The 17100-nt window shown below is 42.0% G+C and overlaps 1 protein-coding gene across 3 annotated transcripts in view; it reads left to right on the top strand.

The window, feature by feature from the left end:
- PPP2R5C (protein phosphatase 2 regulatory subunit B'gamma) overlaps positions 1-17100 on the top strand; it is a 1282082-nt gene that overhangs the window by 169116 nt on the left and 1095866 nt on the right. For all 3 annotated transcript variants that reach the window (XM_085626348.1, XM_085626347.1, XM_085626350.1), the window contains exon 3: positions 4343-4502. In XM_085626348.1, the coding sequence (XP_085482474.1) occupies positions 4343-4502 (160 nt within the window). The remainder of the gene's footprint in view (positions 1-4342; positions 4503-17100) is intronic.

Here is a 17100-nt window from a genome sequence, read left to right as displayed (position 1 = left end):
CCTGACTTTCATCAGCAATCTCTGAATCATAGTGAATGATGGGTAAGCATAGGGCCTTCCCTCACTCCACTTCAGTAGAAAGGCATCTACTGCACTGGCACATGGATCTGGTCTCCAATTGTAAAAGACCAGAAGCTTAGCATTCAACCTTTTTGCAAATAAGTCCCTGCTAATGACCCCACCTCGTCTCCAAACCCCTGTACACCTCCCTGTTCAACACCCAATTGCTTGAATCTTTCAAATGCCTCGAATTCCAGTCCGCTACCACATTACTTAGACTAGCCATATGCTGAGCCTGAACCATCATATTGTGACCCAGACAACAATGCGAAAAACCCTTTGCCAACTCTGCTAAAGCTTTTGAACAAGGTCCTACCAACTTGTTGACATATCTGACCGCTGAAACATTGTCCATCTTCAACAACACACAGCATCTTTAATGATCCCTCAAAAAACTCTTCATTGCAAAAGAACATGCCAATAACTCGAGGCAATTGGTATTTAACTTCCTCTTCCAACGACCATCGACCTCCTGTCGTCACCGAACCACATCTCTCGCCCAATCCTTGGAGACTAGCATCCGACTCAACACCTCTGGAACTTCCCCAAACATTGACCTGCCACTCCAGGCCTCCAAATTGACCAACCACCAGTTCAACTCCTGCGACACCTCTCAACTCAACTTTAGCCTCTGAGAATACTTCACACCCATGTGTAGATAAGCCTTCAACCTTTGCATTGCCCTGTAAGGGAAAGGGGCAGGAGAAATCGCTTGACTCAACTCTGACAGTAACCCCAACAACCTTGCCTACTGACGTAATGAGATCCTCTCCGCACACTCTACCCTTCTCAACTCCCTACGAATGTTCCCCACTTTCTCCATTGGCAACCTTTGCACACTTTTCAAGATCTGTATCTGAAAGTCTAGAAGACAGTCTCCTGACTCGGATCCAGACATGACTTCTCTCTGTTCACTACAAAACCCAATTCCTGTATGGACTGAACTGCGAAATCTGTTTGTTCCTTTGCTAGATCCCTCATTTCCACCATAATCCGGATGTTGTCTAGGTAAACTATCAGAGGCACACCCCTCGATATCAACCAAGCAATCACCGGCCCCATGGCTTTAGTAAAACACCATGGATCCTAGGTCAGTCCAAATGGTAGACTCTCGAAACTCCACATTGTTCCTTGCCACCAAAACCACAGGAAATCCCTGTGTTCCTGACGCAAGAATGGTCAAATAAGTATCCTTGACCCCAACCATGTTAATTAATCCCTTTTTCTCAACACATATCTTAACATATGAATACCTTCCATCTTGAAATGATTGTAACTAACCCAATTGTTCAATTCCTTTACATTTATAACCAGCCTCATGCCCTTGACTTTCTTTTCCGCCAAAAAATTGTTGATTACAAAGGCCATTGACCCTGACGCTGCTCTTTCTATAGCTCCTTTTTCCATAACAACCTTCACCTCTTGGGTTGCCAGCTCTTCCTGCTCTTTTGAGAACCTCAAAAGTCATGGCCTCCTGCTCTGAACGTGAGTGCCCCTATACTCAATACAATAACCTTGGACTGTCTGTAGTGCCCATGGATCTGCCGTGATTTCCTTCCAACGTGACAAAACTTAGCCAGTCTGACACCCAGTTTTACATTGATACACAAACTGTCTTGACGTAAATCTGTCTGCACCTCCTCTTGTTCTTCTTTCTCCTCTAGACTTTGCTCTCTGCCTTTATGGATAAAAACTCAGCACTTCCAACTGATGACCAAAGAGTCTGTAACTTTGTGAAAATGATCCACGAGTAATCCCTTGTTTGCGGCCGGGGCAGTGACTCTGCATTCTCCCGGCCCCTCCAAAAACCTTCATAATGTTCTTCTGTACTTTTTGGATTGTATTAAAATTCCCCACATATCTGGACATGTCCTTCACAAATTCTTCACCAAAAAGCACCCCATTACACTCTTCACCAAACTCTTTGCTGGTCAGTTCTGACAATTTAGGGCCTATTTTCATCAAAAGACTTTTTCTTCCTACCATACACAGGGTAGCATTTGAGTTACATAACAAGCAAAATCATCTAAGAGCTTTTCTTGACAGTCCTTAAATACTATATCTAATCCCTTCCTGGGATCATGACCAGGCTTATTCAGAAAATCCAAGTTTTTAGGGTCCAAATTAGGTGCGTAAGCCACCTTAGAATCTATTAATGGCCTCGGACCCACCGACCAAAGTCGTGTCTGTGCCTACTTCAGCATTTCCCGTCTTATCCAATACTCCACATACTGAGCCACATGCTCTGCTGGCTGCCTATTGTGGCGACAAAGGATGTACCCAAAGGGAATCAAACATTTCTTCCCCAAATCCTTCTTCATTTCGTTCCTTTTTGTATTTCTTGGCTTACTCATCCATATCTGACGAACAAGTTAAAACCACATCGCCACTACTAGAGGTTTCATCAGAAGCTGCAGCCCTGTGACTCTGTTTCTTTGCCTTGATAGCATTTCCTTTCTCGCCCATATGAGAAATCACTTCACTTACTTTTTCTGGACCCTCACATTCAAAACCCTTTGCATTATTATCTTTTTTAACATCCAAATGCCTTTCTTGTGCCCTTTTATGTCCTAGCATATCAGATATATCAGCCTTTGCGTCCACCTCTTCCTCTGACCAATCACTCTCTTCCTCCATTACTTAATTTTACCTCCCTTTCAAAGGCTCTACACAACAATCAATCTTTCTACTCAACTTGTCTGCAAAATCCACAAACGCCTTATCAACATAAGTCTTGACCCTGGTCAATCTCTTCATCTACCACAGAGTCGGTCATTATACCTAAAATTAATCCACCACAGCTGTCACAATGGAAAAAGTGGACGCTACACCAAGTATCAACTGTCTCCTCACAATTGTTAAAATAAATCGATATCCACTTCAATATCTGTTCCAAAATATGACTTGCCAATTTCCTCCTCCTTAATGTGCTGTCTTTCCCAAAAGTTTAAAATGGCCGCCACACGCTTCCTTTCGTACATACTACTGCCCAACCTGACCAGACTGCCGCTTATTTGCACTAACTACCATGTCCCCTAAATCAGAACCACTCCAAACTTCGAAATAAAACTACTTAACACTTTGATGCCTGTTACCAATTTAAAGTACCCCGCAATAACCTCGATCCAGTTTCCAAACTTAATCTTATGCATTTATAAATTAGTTTATCATCCCATTCCAAAGCATACATAAATACTCATGCAAAAAGAACAATTGATGGATGGAATGCTGAACAATGTCAAACATTCACCCCCAGTATAGAGATCTGGGCCTAAATCCATTGTTTCTGTGCTCACCATGCCATTCCAGTTCGACACAGCCATATGTAAATCAGTCTTGACCCTGCTTCCCATTGGAAAAATCCAGCCGAAACTGCCAGGCCAGGTCCACACTGGACCGGAAACAAGCATTATTGATAAATTGATGCTTAGAAAAGGACGCTGCAAGTTGCAAAAACAGAGAATCCAAAGGATTGTAGGAAGAAGGCTCAGTGATTTAAACACCTGCTGCAGCAATATGAAGTGATCTGGACGTTACAAACTTAAATCTTATCAGTGCTCAAGCAGGCTTCGAGGTCTGTTAGTACCTAATTTTACAGTGCCTAAACATAGCAGGATTTTGGTACGAAGTGATGTATTAAAAAGAAAAAAGTTAATGCTTCGGACAAGGGTTTGCAGTCTTATTTTGATGATGGCAATGTAGCTTATTGATTTATGACTGTGAAGTGTTTAGATTTTATAATCATAATATGGTGTTCTGGTAATGTAAGGAGCTTACCGCTATATTTTTTATAGTAAATTTAGATTATTATTAGGAATAGTTTGCCCTTGTTTGTACTGATACCAAAATATGCTGTCTGTAAAGGTGTCCTCAAAGCAAGCACTTAAAACCATTAAGTGACTATTCCGTAAAGACATGCAACTAAAAAATAATTATATTGGCATTTGACACCCATTTGGAACTGTTGTGTGGCCTCTGCATACAAGCAGCCCTGGATGAACAGAATGAGAAAGGGATAAAGCTTGCAGTCTGGCTTGCTTCATATTCACATTCATATTGGAGCTACACTTTTGCTGCTGAGTTTACTCTTTCCTTAACACCATACTGAAAGGTTTAGTGCCCCTAAAGCAAATGTTTGCAGATACTTTTTGACACATATCCTCTTTTTCTAAATCTATTATTTTGTGTGATCACGTTTCTTTCCATAGGACATGGTTTTTGAAATATTAAGTCTATCTGTAACTGGTGTAAATTGACCTTGATGATATTTTGCTCCCTGTAGGTGTCAAACAAGAAAACAAACAGCATACCACCCACAGCACAGGTATCGAAGATTAAGGTACCTACTCCTCAGGCAGTAGTGAAGAAAGAAAAACGGCAAAGTTCTTCGAGGTTTAATGTCAGCAATAACAGAGAACTACAGAAATTGCCAGCTCTAAAAGGTATTTGTTTTTTGTTTTTTAATCAATGGATATAAAGTAGTATATTGTCAAATAGGGAAAGTAACAATTGCTTTCGGTAGTTGAAGTCAAATAATTGATACAACATTGGGATAAGTTGGATTCAGGTTCAATGTAGTGTTAAAACAATATTTAAAACAGTGACCATAAGAGATAAAACAATGGACAGTATGGGACTGGGATGAGATTCATTTGATAAGTCCAAGCTGTTTATTTGTGTTTCAGCCTGGTCAGATTATTCACTGGAGAGCTCTACCTGACATAGTCACACGTGGCAAAAGGGCTTTTTAACATTGGTTAGGACATGCTAATAAAGCCGTTCTCCGAAATCCACATTTGTGATGACACTTCCATTGCTTCCCTTCCCTTTTTATTTTGTTTTTGGCATTTATTTTATTCTAGCTTTTTTTGTGTGAACATTTGAAAAAAATAATAGATTTTTTTTCTAGGTCCACTTTCATTCTTAATAACAATACCCTTGCACCCCAGTCCAGTTTCTCCTTACCGTATGTTCCTTATGGGCTCCCTTATTCCATTACCCTTTCTATTCCACCAAGCTGCTCCCAACTCATGAGAGAAGGGAAAATTAGACTACTGCAAACTCATTTTTGATTTAAAGCAATTATTGTAGCGATTTTTGAATTACAAAAACAAAAACATTTTGCATTCCATTCATGGCTTTCTTGAAAATGTAAGATTTATAAAATATTTTTTACTGCTTCTGTATCTTCCTTTTCAACGATGATTCCTTACGATGTCCTTCAGGTTCATCAACTTATGCAATTTAATGGACAGCTCTTCTATAATTTGTTAGTCATGCATTTTGTAATACTGCCTTTTTATCGTGCAAGCTTTCTCAGCATTGTATTTTTTTGTGTTGGATTTTCTTTGACTGTACACAAATAGTCTACACTGCCTGTAACAGTATGAAATAAGGTTACATCAAGGTAATTTTGATTTATTTGCTTTTCTTTGCAATGGATTGCCTTACCACTTAAAGGCAGTGAATACTTTGAGGCCGAAAGAGCTTTGTTTACAATTTTACTAAAATCAACATTTCAAATAATATATTGCAATAAATGGCAATAACAATATCCAAAAAAAGTTACATCGTAAAAACTGTGCATGGTGAGGGCGCATGTCATATTTTTTAGTTACTTGAGATAAATATAACTGGTGAATTTCTGTGGTTTTGTTAGTTTAAAACGATATGTTTTAACTGGCATTTTCACTTCACTATAACATCAATTTAACCTTTGTTTTTTTCGTTTGAAAAAGAATATATATATATATATATATATATATATATATATATATATATATATATATTTTTTTTCTTTTCACAGAGAAAGCCAAAGGCTAGAGGGATGTTATAGTTAGGAATTGGAATTTTAAAAAACTTAGAAATTCACTGAAGAAAACTAAAGTTACAGGGACGTTATAGTTCAGCTCAGGTTTCACTCAGACAAAACCAGTGAAATTTAGCAGTTCTAGTTAGCTGAGCTAACTATAACTGAGCCCCCACAATGCACTCTATATGTCCTCACATATTACATCACTCATGACATGGTCCGTGACATCACTGAATACATCGCTGATCTCAGTTCACCATAGGTAGTTATAGTTAGGTCCTAGTTTCCATAGGAAAAGCATTTTCTGTTTTGCCAATAACTTTGGCACCGTTTGAGGAATGCTAACCACATTTTTAAAACTAGCGTGACATTCACCTGAGCTGCTGTCTTGAAAGTTTCAGGGCAATCCATCAAGTGGGGTCCGGGAAAAAGGAGAGAGTCCCAAAACGCATGTTCTGCATGTTAATTCACATAGGAAATTTAGACACAGCTACAGCCCGAACTGCTGAACGGAATTACACCAAATTTGGCAGAAAGGTAGATATTAATCCAGGGAAGTGCCTCTTTGGTATTGGGTGTAAATCCATTAAGTTGTTTCAGAGTTATTAAAAGGAATACAAATTTGCATGTATAGGAATGCAGATCCTCTGAGGATCCGACAGTCCCTGTGCTCAAATCTGATTGTCTGCCTGTGATGACTGTGTTAAAAGAACTGTTAATGGACAGAATGCAGAACAATGTCATACATTCACCCCAGTACAGAGATCTGGGCCTAAAGCCATCGTTTTTTTGCTCACCATGCCATTCCAGTTTGGACCCAGCCATATGCAAATCAGTCTTGACCCTGTGCCCCATGGGAACAGTCCAGCCCGAACTGCCAGGCCAGGTCCTCCCTGGACTGGAAACAATCATCCTCGGACCGGTTTCGGGGTTTCACCCCTCTTCAGCCAGGATAGCTTGATTCCAGTGGCATGGAGAGCACGGGACTCACGGATGAGCATACCCGTCCCACTCGGGGTGACAAATGCATAAAGAACTGTCGATGGACAGAATGCAGAACAAAGTCATACATTCACCCCAGTACAGAGATCTGGTCCTAAATCCATCGTTTTTTTTGCTCACCATGCCATTCCAGTTTGGACCCAGCCATATGCAAATCAGTCTTGACCCTGTGCCCCATGGGAACAGTCCAGCCCGAACTGCCAGGCCAGGCCCTCCCTGGATTGGAAACAAGCATCCTAGGACCGATTTCGGGGTTTCACCCCTCTTCAGGCAGGATAGCTTGATTCCAGTGATGACTGTGTTGGCAGCTATCTTGGTACTCAGCTTCAGCCAAATGCCCCAAAAAAAGTAAACAAAAAAGCGAAGGGGGCAGGGTCGGAATACCCTGACCCCCTAGCCCTCTTGGAGGGAGGGGGGAGGTGGTCCCAGAGGGACCCTGCCAGGGCAAACAAAGTTTTTTGTTTTTTAAATTGCAGTGGGCATCTGCGCTTTCTATTATTATGCCCCCAGCCGGGCTACGTCCTGGGCCATGGGGCCATAAATGTGGAAAAGAAATGGGGGCATAATGCCACCTTCTGGGGGCTATTGGAAACAATTAGGGCCTCACAGGTTTCCCATGCCCTGGGGACCCCCACCTCCCCGGGGCTATTTAATTTGTAATGGTGGGGCCTCTCTACCCCCCCCCCCCCTCACCAAGGCCCCTGGAACCACCACTTCCCCGTGGCCAAATTCTGTTTTTTTAAGTGTAATTTGAGATTTCATCAGTAATGTCATCAGTGATGTCACTGACCATGTCATGAGTGATGTAAAATGTGACGTCAAAAGCAGTGCATTGTGGGGCCGTAGGTATCTATATCTATGTATGTCTATATCTATATATCTCTGTATATCTATATGTGTTCAAAAGAAGGTGTCCCCCTGCGAGAACGCACTTGATAATCAGGCGAATCCTGTAATTTTTAACAGCATCCTTTATTCTTATTGACCGGACATCGTTGTGCTTATTAAAATAAACAGCCCTAAGCTTTTCGGCGCTCCTGCGCCTTGGTCACGGGCTTCATGCAATGTCAGTAGGCAGGAAAAAGCAGGCAACGATGTCCGGTCAATAAGAATAAAGGATGCTGTTAAAAATTACAGGATTCGCCTGATTGTCAAGTGCGTTCTTGCAGGGGGACACCTTCTTTTGAATAGTTAATTTGGCTGGTCCCGGCCGAGAGAACTGCACTCCCACTGAAGGAAATGGTGGGCAGCCTCACACAGACTGGCTGTGTTTGAGTGTTGCAGGACAATCAAGTTTCAAGCAAACAAACCGGAGTCCTGTGCTTGTAGCTTACTGGAGAGCAATAATTGTGCAAAACTTCATGTTTGGTGAGGCGGAATCCACCGGAGGACATAGTTAGGAAGTGGACAAACTATGAGTCCCAGAATGCTGCAAAGAAAATTCCCACCAGAGGGCGTAACTCATATGAGACCTTTAAAAGTGAAGTGACTCGTTGCCTGCTTTTTTCCCGCCTACTGACATTGCATGAAGCCCGTGACCAAGGTGCAGGAGCGCCGAAACGCGTAGGGCTGTTTATTTTAATAAGCACAACGATGTCAGGTTAATAAGAATAAAGGATGCTGTTAAAAATTACAGGATTCACCTGATTGTCAAGTGCATTCTCGCAGGGGGACACCTTCTTTTGAATAGGTAATTCGGCCGGTCCCGGCCGAGAGAACTGCACTCCCACTGAAGGAAATGGTGGGCTGCCTCACACAGACTGGCTGTGTTCGAGTGTTGCAGGACAATCAAGTTTCAAGCAAGCAAACCAGAGTCCTGTGCTTGTAGCTCACTGGAGAGCAATAATTGTGCAAAACTTCATGTTTGGTGAGGCGGAATCCACCGGATGACATAATTAGGAAGTGGGAAAACTACGAGTCCCAGAATGCTGCAAAGAAAATTCCCACCAGAGGGCGTAACTCATCTGAGACCTTTAAAAGTGAAGTGACTCGCCTGCTTTTTTCCCCACCTACTGACATTGCATGAAGCCCGTGACCAAGGCGCAGGAGCGCCGAAACGCGTATGACCGTTTATTTTAATAAGCACAACGATGTCCGGTTAATAAGAATAAAGGATGCTGTTAAAAATTACAGGATTCGCCTGATTGTCAAGTGCGTTCTCGCAGGGGGACACCTTCTTTTGAATAATTAATTTGGCTGGTCCCGGCAGAGAGAACTGCACTCCCACTGAAGGAAATGGTGGGCTGCCTCACACAGACTGGCTGTGTTCGAGTGTTGCAGGACAATCAAGTTTCAAGCAAGCGAACCGTAGTCCTGTGCTTGTAGCTCACTGGAGAGCAATATTTGTGCAAAACTTCATGTTTGGTGAGGCGGAATCCACTGGAGGACATAATTAGGAAGTGGGCAAACTAGGAGTCCCAGAATGCTGCAAAGAAAATTCCCACCAGAGGACGTAACTCATTTGAGACCTTTAAAAGCCTGCTTTTTACCCGCCTACTGACATTGCATGAAGCCCGTGACCAAGATGCAGGAGCGCCGAAACGCGTAGGGCTGTTTATTTTAATAAGCACAACTATCTCCGGTTAGTATTACAGGATTCGCCTGATTGTCAAGTGCGTTCTCACAGGGGGACACCTTCTTTTGAAAATATATATCTATATATATATATCCACAACATCAAATCCGTAGAACAAGGGCTGTTTAACATGGCGGTCTGAGTCGAGCTCCAGTAGTCCACACTATGCAGTCATTTGCCCCCATTGTCAAGGAACACTCTGACCCTCCAGGATGCTTTAGTAATAGTTTAAGGTCTACCACAGCACTTGAGTCCTATAGGGTGGGCCTCTGTGAATTAATGGCACCAACATGTGTGGACAAGATCTTGTGGTTGCGTACCCTTAAGAATTTGTTACAGAAGCTAAGCCTAGGTGTCTACTGGAATCAGCCATAAACCTTGAGTCAGATTAACAAATCCAGCCTCCAATCTGTATACTGGGGCATTGTTGAGACTGATTTTATCATGAATTGTAAAGGTTCGCTTTCGGGCTGCTTTTATTAATTTTAAACAACCTCGTCATTTGAGGACACGATAGATAAAATTGTACCTCCTTTAGCAAGGCAACTATACCTACAGTTTAGGTATGGCTGCCTACCGGTAAAACCTTTTAAATGTAAATGGTGCAAAGCAGGATACAGGGTTGATGGAAATTGTACCTGTTGTCAAGGGTGACTTGAGTCACTTGAGCATGTTTTATTTTTCTGTCCCTGTACAGTCTCGATCCAAATGGATATCCCTACAATGTAGAAACTTGTGAGTAAGCAAGTACAAGGAGGCGTATAGAATACTGCAGACAAATACATCTTGTATTATCGTATTCTGCATAGCCAAGTTTTGAATGGCTATGTGGATCAGGCGTGCCAAATTTTCCTTTGATAGTCCTTAGGCTGCCCCGTATTGCAGGGTCTTGTTCAACTGTATCGTGTATTTTGTATTGTTCTATGTGGACAATGCTTTTTAATATTACCTAAGATATTCATTGAGTTTTATTGTTGCCTTTAAAGTATTTTTATTATGAGTTTCTCTGGTCCTACTAAGAATGTAATTTTTATCGTTTCACTGTGCTGCTATTGTAATGGACCACAAATGAGCATTTTAAATGTTTTATGTTTTATTTGTGTCTGTAAGTTTTTTTGCTCTATGTTGTACTTTTATGATCTATAGTGATTGAAATAAAGTCCTTTGAACTGAACTGAATAGTTTAATGTGGGTTGGAGTAGCCTCACCAACACGTTATCTATGTATATATATATATATATATATATATATATATATATATATTTGTATATGCTAAGAATATTTAAATCTGACTTTGTATGTGTGTATATATCTGTATGTTTATATATAGATAATTTTACACACATTCATACAAAGTCTGATTTAAATGTTTAGAGAAACAACACAGATTTGGACAAATTAGTATGTGTGACAAGGTGCATTGTCTGTTTTTCTGTGTCGCCTTCTGGCACATTTAACTACTAACAACTAAAGTGAAGGGGCCCAAAAGGTGACCAATAGCGCTGGGGTACAGGTCACATCTGCTTCCCTCTAGAGACGACAACGCAAATGGCAACCAGGTCGTTATATCTTCAATATATTTTCAGCAAAGTCATTTGAAAATTCAAAACTACTTAAAATAGCCTTACATTTCAACTACTTCATACAGGTTAAACATTAACTCGCTCTGTTCCATAGTAAAGAGCATGTCAAAAAGGAGAGTGAACATTCAATTATTCACGTGGAATTAATTAATTAACTAAACGTAGGCTAGCCAAGTCTATTGATGATTTTCGAGCTGTTGTACGCTGATGATTTTTTATAAAGATTAATACTTGCCGTAAAGTTGATGAGAACGCAATGTCTGCCAAAAATATACTTACGGGGTATCTGAAGACATTTTCTGGGTGTGCAAGGATTAATAGTCCAATGTTGTTCAACTCTGTGCATTTGATCTGTGTTGTGCAAAGCAGTCCACTGCAGGAAATGGCTGACTGACTGACCTCTCCATTTCTATTGGCTGAGCTTTCAAAAGATTATGGGCTTCTTTGTGGGAACAGGTTCTTGCTTTTCTTCACTTAGAATAAAATAATGACTGCTGCTTTGGAGGACTTTGTGTTCGGCTAATTGGGATTTTTTTTGGGAGGTGTGTTACTGTGAACTTGTTTCAGCATCACTCTTGGCATGCTTAGTTACATTATCCTATGGATTTTTGGATAGTTGTCATACAGTTTGTGGATGTCTCCTTTCATGGCACAGTACCCAGTGCCACGTCGTTTAAAGGTGACATTGGGTACTTCATAAAGTTATGGCTTTAACAACCTCACTGCACTCGGTCTATCAGTAACTTATTTTCTGTAATATTGTGTAGGATTATCAGTATTTGTATTCATATCATGTGTTGTTACTGTTGTATCTGAAAGAGACACGTTAGTGATAGATTCCTTACCTTAGAATATCCTCAGGCGTCAGACTTGATCCGGAACGTTTTCGTCAGCAGTACCCTTGCGCGTCGGTAGGCGTTGTCGTGCGGCTCCGCGTACGTCGCTGGCGTCGTAGTCGCCGAGATGACGTCGTTGGAGCTACTTAGGCGCTTCCACTGTGCGTGGCAGCAATATGACGATCTAATTAGCCTCAGGGATCTCGGAATGTTTACAACAAAGTACCACAGCCAGGTCAATAGCCTGCTTTGGAAGAATCCTAAAGCATTCATTTGGTGAAATGCTGAACTGCACTTTCAAGTCGATCATAAGTGTCCATTAACTATCAAGAATTGAAGTGTTTTATTACACATTAATGGGACTCAGACATACTTGTCCTCTTTTTGGATTCTAGGAGGCTCTCTCGTCATCACCAGTGAGAAGTCTAATAGTTTGGTGAAACAAGGCAAGCTTATTTGAGCCATTGTTGAGTCCATACTCCTTAACACCCTCACAGGTCCACTGTCATCTATGTAATCTCCTCAATTACCTGAGAAGGATTTGTGGATAGGACCTAGCTGTGTACCAGAATTAAGGCGTTCCAGTCCCAAGAAGAAGAGCACCACCTGGCCTGCCATTAAAACATTTGATTTGAGAAACCTATAGTGTTGACTCAACTGCGTTGCACACTTATTGTCATGCGCGGAATCTGGCAAGTACAGGCTTAAGAGATCAAATATGTACCAGGGTTGCCGAGGAAAATCTGCTTATCAGTCACTCATGTAATTCTTGGTGTAGAGTAGTCCAACCCTTTGCTCCCTGACGGCCTTGTCCAATATCTAAAAGAAAGAGTGGTGTGGCCAGGTAGGTAACTGGAGAGAATATGATCCTGTTTTACTTCATTTCTCATTATACAGCCTAACTGTAATTGTGGTGCCCTAAATCCTTGGATGATCCTGTACTTTGACACCAAAACTCTTTGTTGTCTCCTGCATTTTTGTGGAGCAGTGGACCCTTGCTCCTTTCCCTTCTCCTCTCCTCTCTCTCCTACTTATGGCCCTAGACTGATCTCTAGCTTATGTGTTTTTGCTGTTTGAGCTCTGCCTCTTTGCTCCTGGTCGTGGTCAGCTTTGATTGATGACTGCATAGTGGGAGTCAGCCAGCACCGGAAACATCACCCTTTTGCCATCTTAGGCCTGCCATGTCTATTCTCTCTTAATTGGCTCTCTGAACCATCCTTTACTGAGGATGGTGATGTACCACAATAGTGCTGCAACCTCATGTAAGGTCTTGGCTTCCGGGCAAGCAATTGTACTGTGTCCTTGCTATATTGTCTTTGGTCTATACATCAGATTGTCTTATACTATTTACTTGAATTTTGACTGTTTTCCCCCAAAGGTGCCAGACAGTTATTTATTTATTTTAAACAAAACAGTGTTCTATTAGTCGACCCTTGTTGACGCATGAGCTGCTCCATTTACCTGCTGGGGTAATAGCTCTTTATTAAGACCTGCTTATAAACAGCTATTCAACCCTAACACAAATAGCCCCGCCTTCTATGACAACCTTCAGTTTAAGTGGTTCTCATTCATAGAAAGTGAATTTAACTGTGCAGTAGACCCTGTTTTGAGCTGATCACCTCAGTCCTGTCATGAAGATGCTGATGGGCTATGATCTGTTGAACTGTGGAGAGCACTTAATTGTAGTACTTACCAATGCTTCTAGTACTCAGCAACTGGACCCTATCAGTGCCTGGATACCCTCACGGGTGACAAGAAGAGCTCTACAAATTGATTGAGCAGTTTATCACAGCCACTGCAGGATTGAAAGTTTTATGATCTGGCAGACACTTCTTGACAGAGAATATGTTGCTGAATACTTTCCATTGTGGCTACTCTCCCCTTCCCTTTCTATTTCCCAATTCCACACTAGATTCTAAGTATATGTAATGGAGATTTTTTTTCTCCAGTTTTATATAGCACGAACTTAACCCGAAGGTATTAGGTATCAGAGCGCTTTACATGAGCACCAGTTACGTTACACAAGGACACATTCATTTTTGATAGGCACAGGGAGATTAAGTGATTTGCCCAGAATCACAGGATGTTGAGCGTCATTGCCGAGACTCTAACCCAGTTCTCCAGATTTAAGATCAACCGCACTAGACCGTTAGGCCATTGCGTGGAGCATCACTGACACAGCACATGGAAAATCAGTTCATAAATGCATTGGTGAGTAATTTGTATTGAACTACAACTGGCTTCCTCTAGATGTTATTTCAGGTGCATTTACGTGTCAGAGGAATAGGGGCTCAATATCTATTTGCACACAGGCTCAATAAACAGGAGTTGGGGTTGTGAGATATTTGGCTGATCCATTTACAAAACCCCAAGTGACGAAATTGGCTGTTTCCTAGTTTAGAAACAAAATCTGAGCATGACACACTGGCAGGGGACTGCTGTGGCCGCTTAAGAAAGAACAAAGGGTATACTCCATTCGGGTGCTGTAGTCATAACAGGGCCCAACTGTGACCTTACTGTTCAAAACGCTCAAATGTTTTGCCAGATCCTCCTACCCTCCCAAATCAAAAGGGTTGATACTTATACTGTCCAAATGGATCTCCTCTGAATAGTCTAACAGAAAATACTAGTTGTCGTGGATGTGGAACTTGAGCTTCACCAGGCAACAAGTGCATTAAATTCCTTGAATCTAGGCAGTGGCTAGGCCTCGATGGATTTGAAGCAGATCTTTACCTGGCATATGAGAATTACTGCTGCACTAACTCCTGCCATGTTCCAGTGTCCAAGAACTTAACTTTTTTAAACTGACAGATGTGGGTCCTATCTGCTGCTCTCACTTATTAAACATTTGCCCATGGCCCATGTCCTGTGCCACTTATTTTTCTAATGATCAGAATCGATTTAAAACCACAAATTCAGCTTTCTTTTTTTTTCTTTCACACACAATATACAATCCAAAACACACAGAAGGCATTTTACTTCTTGTGTTGGGGGTTCATATTGCATACACTGGAAACTATTGGATTTGGCCCCATATTAATTTTACTCCTGAAAGTATTGGCCAAGGTGCACTGTTGTTGCGCCAACTTTTTTTTTTTCAAATATTTTATTGATCTTTTACAATCTAAATATTTGCAGTCAACATGACTTATAATTGTAGTACACTGTAAAGGGGTAAGCATCTTGCATTACATGGTGAAATGTTAACATTTGTCGTTGGTTCGTTAATAAAAACTTTAGTAATTTGCAGCACATTACAGAGCATTACAGTGAGGCACAAATGGTCTCGTTACACACCCATTAATCACTGACATCAGAGATCGATTCTTCCCGCGGGGGTTCGCATATATTGCTCCGAAATACATTCCATTTACCCCACACCCTGGACCACTTCTTGGGGCACCCTCTATGCATGTAAACTGCTCTTTCCGCCACAATTGCGGTGTCCATATCACATCCTCATTGTCAGTGGGTGGGAATCAGCCCTGTACCCCAGTGCTGGGCTATGTTACGCTTTGCAATTACCATCCCCAGCGCAGCTCAGTCCTGTGTCCTCAAGTTCAGATCTGTAGGCTCCCAGATATTGAGAAGACATCTTTTTGGTTCTGGCGGGACAGTGGCTTCACCAACCCTAGGGATCGTGGCCATGGCCGCTGCCCAGTAGGGTGCGATCCGTGGACATTGCCATAAAATGTGATAAAACATACCCGGCAAGCCCCGCTGCCATAAGCAGAGGGGTGTGGGTGTTCGACCTAGTCAGTGCATTGTGATACGCGTGTAGTATATGCGATGGAGGATTTTTAGTTGTACTAATTTGAGTTTGGAGGAGATCGCAACTTCTCGCGGAAACGCGAGTGCCTCCTGCCAGTCTGTTTCATCCAGTTCTCCAGCATCCGATTGCCATCGTTCCCTTAGGGTCGAAGTGGGGTCTGGTTGTTTGTTTATTATTTTTCGGTAGGTTTGGGAGATGGCCTTCTTGCACATGTAATCTGTAAGGAGTCTGTCCTCTCACGGTGAGGCCTCCTGTAGTTGCGTTCCTGGTGGGATAGTTCCCATCAGCGCGTGTCTGATCTGCATGTATCGGAATGTTTAAGTTGGTGCCAGGCCATACGTGTCTCTTAGTTGAGCAAAAGCAATGACTTCCCCCTTCTTCCACAGGTCTCCTATCTTGGAGATACCTATGAGGTCCCACTGTCTGAATCCCTTGGTGTTGCGTAGTTTGCCTAGCCGTCGGGTTTCCCAGAGTGGCGTAGCCTATGTTAAAATTCCTTCCCACCCCAGTGCTCGCTGCGCAATGTGCCATATCCGAACAGTGTGTGCTATCTAACCCGTGAGGGTATTCTTCCTTGAATTATTGGACAGGGCACCCATAATGTGTGCAGCCGGAGGGACATACCTGTCCATGCGGAAAGCTGGTTCCTCCGGTGAGGTATGTAGCCATTGGTTTATGACCATAAGCTGCGAAGCCTAGTAGTACAATTTTATATTGGGCAAAGCGATCCCTCCATCGTACCAGCCCCGAACCAGTTTGTGCAGTGCTATACGCGCGGGCTTCCCATCACATAGGAGATTGTTGACTTCAGTGTCAATCACTTTGAAGTATGTGGGTGGAACCGGGAATGGAGTGTTTTGCAGGGCGTATAAGAATCTGGGTAGCACCATCCTTTTAAAGAGGGCTACTCTTCCCAGCGGTAATGATCTCCAATGATTTACATCACGGCAAAATCTTTTTAGTGGTTCCATGAGGTTTTCCTCAATGAAATGTGCGGGCTGGGGCATGATGTATCTTAACAGGAGAGCAAACCCCACTGTCTACACTAGATTGATTTCATACGGCCCAACAGTTGGGTCAACTTGATAAACAAAGCCAAGGGCCTAAGCAGACAAACAAGATAAATAAAAAACGTACTTTATTTAAATCACAATGTTCAAAATTATAATTTTTACATAAAATCTAGATGATAAACACTATTACATACAGATTGTTTTTGTTTTTAAATCAGTAAAGTCCGGATGTATCAGCATGGTAAGGTGTGGTTACAGACTAATTGTCAATGATTTCGCCAATATTTTAGCTTCTGCATTTATTAATGAAATCAGCCGATATGACGTGCATTCCTGTGGTGGTTTGCCTGGTTTGTGTATTGTGACTATCGTTGCTAGGCGCTGATCTCTCGGTAATTCCCCTTTTTCCAAGCCATCATTGTACATATTAAGAAAATGGGGTAGGAG

Source organism: Triturus cristatus, chromosome 9 (genome assembly GCF_964204655.1).
Source record: "Triturus cristatus chromosome 9, aTriCri1.1, whole genome shotgun sequence".
Lineage (NCBI taxonomy): Eukaryota > Metazoa > Chordata > Amphibia > Caudata > Salamandridae > Triturus > Triturus cristatus.
This window is presented reverse-complemented; position numbering and strand designations above follow the sequence as displayed.